The 5,000-nt window shown below is 36.2% G+C and overlaps 1 protein-coding gene and 1 long non-coding RNA gene across 2 annotated transcripts in view; one reads left to right on the top strand and one right to left on the bottom strand.

Annotated features, from left to right (window-relative positions):
• LOC136847163 (uncharacterized) overlaps positions 1 to 5,000 on the bottom strand; it is a 250,338-nt gene that overhangs the window by 181,372 nt on the left and 63,966 nt on the right. The window lies entirely within an intron of this gene.
• The window catches only part of vermilion (Tryptophan 2,3-dioxygenase vermilion), a 96,402-nt gene that overhangs the window by 68,267 nt on the left and 23,135 nt on the right, over positions 1 to 5,000 (top strand). Inside the window, exon 2 of the mRNA XM_067118567.1 lies at positions 3,500 to 3,660. Within this exon, the coding sequence (XP_066974668.1) occupies positions 3,500 to 3,660 (161 nt within the window). The remainder of the gene's footprint in view (positions 1 to 3,499; positions 3,661 to 5,000) is intronic.

Raw genomic sequence — 5,000 nt, 5'->3', positions numbered from 1 at the left:
AGAAGGGTTACACGAGTCAGGGAAAACAGAAGGAGAAAGAGAACTCCAAAGCTGTGGAAAAGGAAGCAGCAAGAGATTTCCGAAGCCAAACCGCCCAACCTTTCGATGACCGGGCAGGATTTGAAGGCAGTTATGCCTGTCTCTATGCCTCTTCTCTAGGAATTAATAAATAGCACTGTACTTTTGCGGTCGAAGTCGGATGAATGTAACTGGAAAAGGAGAAGAGGATAGAATAGGGGGAAAGGACAGATTACAAGGAGAAGAGACAGGACAGGAGGCGAAAGGGACAGAATAGAAGTAACGGAAGAGAAGAGAAAGTATTCTATTCTACAAAATACTTATTTGTGAGAAAAGCGTCAGGAGACCAGCGAAGAAGAAGAGGGTAGAATGGATATAACAATTAAATAACGATGAATATATTTTTAGCAAAGGTAATCAATAAAAATAACATAAGACTAAACAAAATAAACAAATAACACCCAATAAATAACTAAGATGAATAGACACGGGAAGGGGGCAAAACTGAAGTACCTGAGGTGATAAGAAAAATGATAAGAAAAAATAATATTACTGGGAAAGCGACAGACAGGAATTAAGTGAGGAGGAAATGAAAAATACTCAGAGTAATTGGAAACAATTGGAAAGTGGAAAGGAAAAAGATAATCGTAAATGGAGAGAGTAAAAACTAAAGTAAATAAAGTTAAAAAGAAAAATGTTAACAGTCAGTGGAAAACGTTAGAAATAAAGTATCTGGAGTGTAAAGGAAAAAATAATGATTACCGCTAACAAAAATCTTTTCACTTTTAAATTCTTTTTTTAAGCAACCCAGAGAGCGTTCAAACGATCAAAGATTAATTCTGGGTAATGCTTACAGTGCATTGCATGAGGTGCACTGATGGCACTACTCCTCTACGGGGGTTAATGTGTAGTGCCAAGATAAGCTGTTTATTTTTTTGGAGGGACGATTTACTTTTGTTTTAAAATGGGCGTTGAAAATGTGACAAACATTACCTTAAAAAAAAAAAACCTGAAAGTTTAAAATCATTCTATAATTTTAATTTCATCTGATTAATATGCCTTTAGACCACGACTGGGTTTGAAAGAAAATAACGTTAGGAAAAAATGATAAGAGCTATGGTATGTCTTCGCAGCAAATGAAATTTACGCTCGTACCCTTTCACAAGGCGAGATCTTGTGCAAATTCACGTTGGAAAACATAAGGAAAATTACTCCCTTTTCTTCAAGAATGCTTTTGGAAAGTCACGTTGCTAATGTGCGGCTTTTGTACCCAACTTAAAAAAATGGTCAATTATGATAATTTAGTAGCACAAGATGAAGTCAAAATGTTAATACAGATTGAGGAACACAATGCAGATTCAAGCGTACCGCGGGCAAGTCACGAACGCTATTCTATTGGACATCATCGGCCAGGTAATTTTCAGATAAATGTCAGCGAAAAGATCATTATTTCTTATGGTACTTTTATAAGTCTTTTGGGATGACTCTTGAGCTTTTGCGTCATTAAATGAATGTAAATGTGTCAATTATTTAACCAAGTGGAAGTTCAAAAGGTTACTGTCATGTGGTACATTTTTCCTAAGAGTATTACATTAAATAATGGGTATAATCAGTTTTATGCATATACAAAACACACACACACACACACACCCAAACGCACACGCATATATATATATATATATATATATATATATATATATATATATATATATATATATATGCGTGTGTGTGTGCGCGCGCGCTTGCTTGCTTGTTTGCGTTTGTGTAACAATAAGCTGTATCCCCTCAGAGGGGTTGGTTCCGGAGGAGAGGACAACACACTGGTCACAGTTCCAGTCATACTTTGATTGCTGGATCGTGGATGAATTCTCATAGTTAAAACTTATAAAACATTAGAAAATTTATAAACTTTTAAACGGCTTATCAGCAGCACGTCATACCTCCTACAGCTGCTGCGCCATTCACCTCTATCTTTAATGCACTTTCCTGTTTCCTGGATCTTGAAGCCCTTCCTTTCTAGTACCTCTATTATGCCATCTATCCTGCATTTTCTCTGTCTTCCTTTCCTCCTATCTTGCCAAACTGTCATCATCCATTCTTTCCATATGATCAAACCATCTTGAGACACTAATCCATTCTTTCACAAATGCTGTCACTTGTTTCAGCGTACGTTCACATCTCTTTTGCCTTTTTAATTCTTCCTACATCACATATGCTATACTGTGTAAAATAGTTCATTTCAACTGGTTAAAGCTTATTTTCATTTACCTTTCAACACCTACACTTCAGTTCCATAAAGGAGAACTGGCTCAACAATACCTTCATACATTCACATCTTTGGTTTCCAAGGTACTTCTCTTGCCTCTCTTTATGTGAAACACCTCTTCTTTCAAAGAATTTTACCAAATACTTAGCTACTTTTACCTAAATGTCTTTAACACTAGCCTATATTTCATTCATTTTCTCCTCATATGCCCTTCTCACTTGCTGTCAAACTCACTGGTCTTAATAATATTCGCAACCATATTTTCATCCCCTTTATCATACCTAACCTTATATCTATCTTGGCTTTTGCTTCAACAAATAATGACAAGATTAACCTAAAACCACTCCTCTTCAAACCAATACAGCCATCAAGTTGATCTTCCATCTACTCTGCACTAGAAGATAATCTAGCAAACTCTTTCCTCTATATTTTCTCTTTCCTAAATATACTGATGAACATTCTCCTTTGGAAATCATGCATTTCCCCAAACAAGCAAAAGTCAAAAAACATTTTCACAAAGCTCTTTTTACTTTCCTTGCTGAAGGAACTCCATGTTGAACATCATCACCACCCTTTTCCTCTGTAACCTACCTTTGCACTTAAATCACCTAGCACAGTCACGGTTTCATTTTCTCCATACCCAGCCAGTAGCAGATTCAGATTCTCACAAAAACCATTTTCTTTCACCCTTGTGTTTTTCCCATTTGTGGACTATCTAATCTCACCATTAAAACCTTTCCTCCCATCGCACTTACTTTCCTGTGTTGTCGCTGAACTAAACTTTAGTAATCTTTCAAACGTCCCCAGGATCTTTCTGACCCTTCAGTCACGACCAATTCCGGTTATCCCAGAACCAATCACTATGTCCTCCTCTTTCCTGTACACACTGCCCTTTCACCTTCGTCTCACTGAGCGCCAAAAATCCAGCTTTTGGTAAACGCATCAACTGTCATATATCTCTCCTCGTCCGCCTTACACTTAACAGCATGTGTGAACTAAATGGGTGTGCCCTAGATAAGGGCACGTTAACTATACTTATGATAACTGAGTTTTTCATTATTATCCACTCTGAATATGTAAGGAAAAAGTTCTTTACAAATTCTGTAGTTGGATAGTGCAGTCACCAATATGTGTAGCTGTATTATTTATAGAACTCTACATACTTATATATAAAGCATGTATAAATCTAATTCTACTATCTTCTCCTCCACACAGACTGGATCCAGCACAACAGGGAAAGAACATGGTGGAATTTGGTGGCATTACTTATAACTCCTACCTGCAGTTGCATAAAGTCTTGACAGCACAGAAGCTGATGTCTGAACAAGATGGGAAACCTGTACATGATGAACATCTATTCATTGTCATACATCAAGGTAATTTTTATTTGATAAATGTTTTGGTTTACTGACATTTAAGATACTGCAGTGTTTGTCATTTCTCAAGGAAATGTGGCTTTAATCTGTTTTGTTTTATCTTAGTTACAGGTACTGTATTGTCATTTGGCAAGGCAGCATTTTTTCCTCTTTGTAGTGGTTTAATACATCTTAAGATGCTAGATTATTTGGCATTCGTCAAATTATTTTCTTTTCAGTAATTGAAGCGATTTAATGCCTTAAGTACCAATACTTACTTGATTGTTATTACTCAATTACTGGTGTTATTGTATGAAGCACGAAATTGCTAAGATTGTGAAAGCCTCCCGTTCATGCAGACAAACCTATTACTGTAGTATATCCATGACGGGTTATTCATCATGAGGTCATGCGCCATACGAGTATGCATCAACGAGCAATTCTTATGACTGGCGTCTTCATATTCATCGCGACTCCATGAGAAAATTGTATTCAACTACAGCCGACAATTTTCACCCAAATCGGTTAAATGTTAGCTAGGGGTACCACAAGGTGCGGACTCAATCAGATTTATTATACATCATATCGCTTAACTCCTCACACGTATTAAACAGATCCTCAAAGACTTAGAGTAAGAAGTGTAACGGATAGCTAGAGGATATTATAATTCCTTATATACGTACATAAAAGTACACATTCACAAACGCATGTACATCTAGTAGTACATCTGGATATATAAATCCTAAACATACTTGAATGTGTCTGCTCAGAAATGAAACAGTGGGGTGTAATGGGTACAAATGAGAGTAGTATAATTTTATTTAGATATCTAATTTAATGCCTTTATCAAGGCCTAGGATACATGCAACTACACGCGCAGACCCGTGATGTATATGGTGTATCTCCATGAAATTCTTTAGGCTTAATTTCTATTCAACTTTGTCGCAGGAAATTAGAGCGATCATGGATGGTATCCTTCATTGTCGATTGACACTGTCTGGAATTACTGAAATTTAAATTTCTTGATGAGAATGCAAATACCAAATTAATGCTGATTAAAGGTTATCTATTTCTCTTCTGGAGAAACATTGTGAAATTCATTGCTGTATCTGTCCTATGTAGATTTTTATCCGATACTTTTCTCAATTATCTATGAAAACTAAACATGATAATTCTTAAATATAATCTCTCTCTCTCTCTCTCTCTCTCTCTCTCTCTCTCTCTCTCTCTCTCTCTCTCTGTATCACTGACATTTTGACTGCAAAACCAACACCTACTTTACAGAATCTTGTACGAAACATTTAGAGAAAATATTCAAATCTTTCCACTGAGAATCTGAAAATATTTAAAACTAAAATACT

Source organism: Macrobrachium rosenbergii, chromosome 16, assembly GCF_040412425.1.
Source record: "Macrobrachium rosenbergii isolate ZJJX-2024 chromosome 16, ASM4041242v1, whole genome shotgun sequence".
Classification (NCBI taxonomy): Eukaryota; Metazoa; Arthropoda; class Malacostraca; order Decapoda; family Palaemonidae; genus Macrobrachium; species Macrobrachium rosenbergii.
Note: the sequence above shows the minus strand (reverse complement) of the source record. Positions and strands in the feature narration are given on the sequence as shown.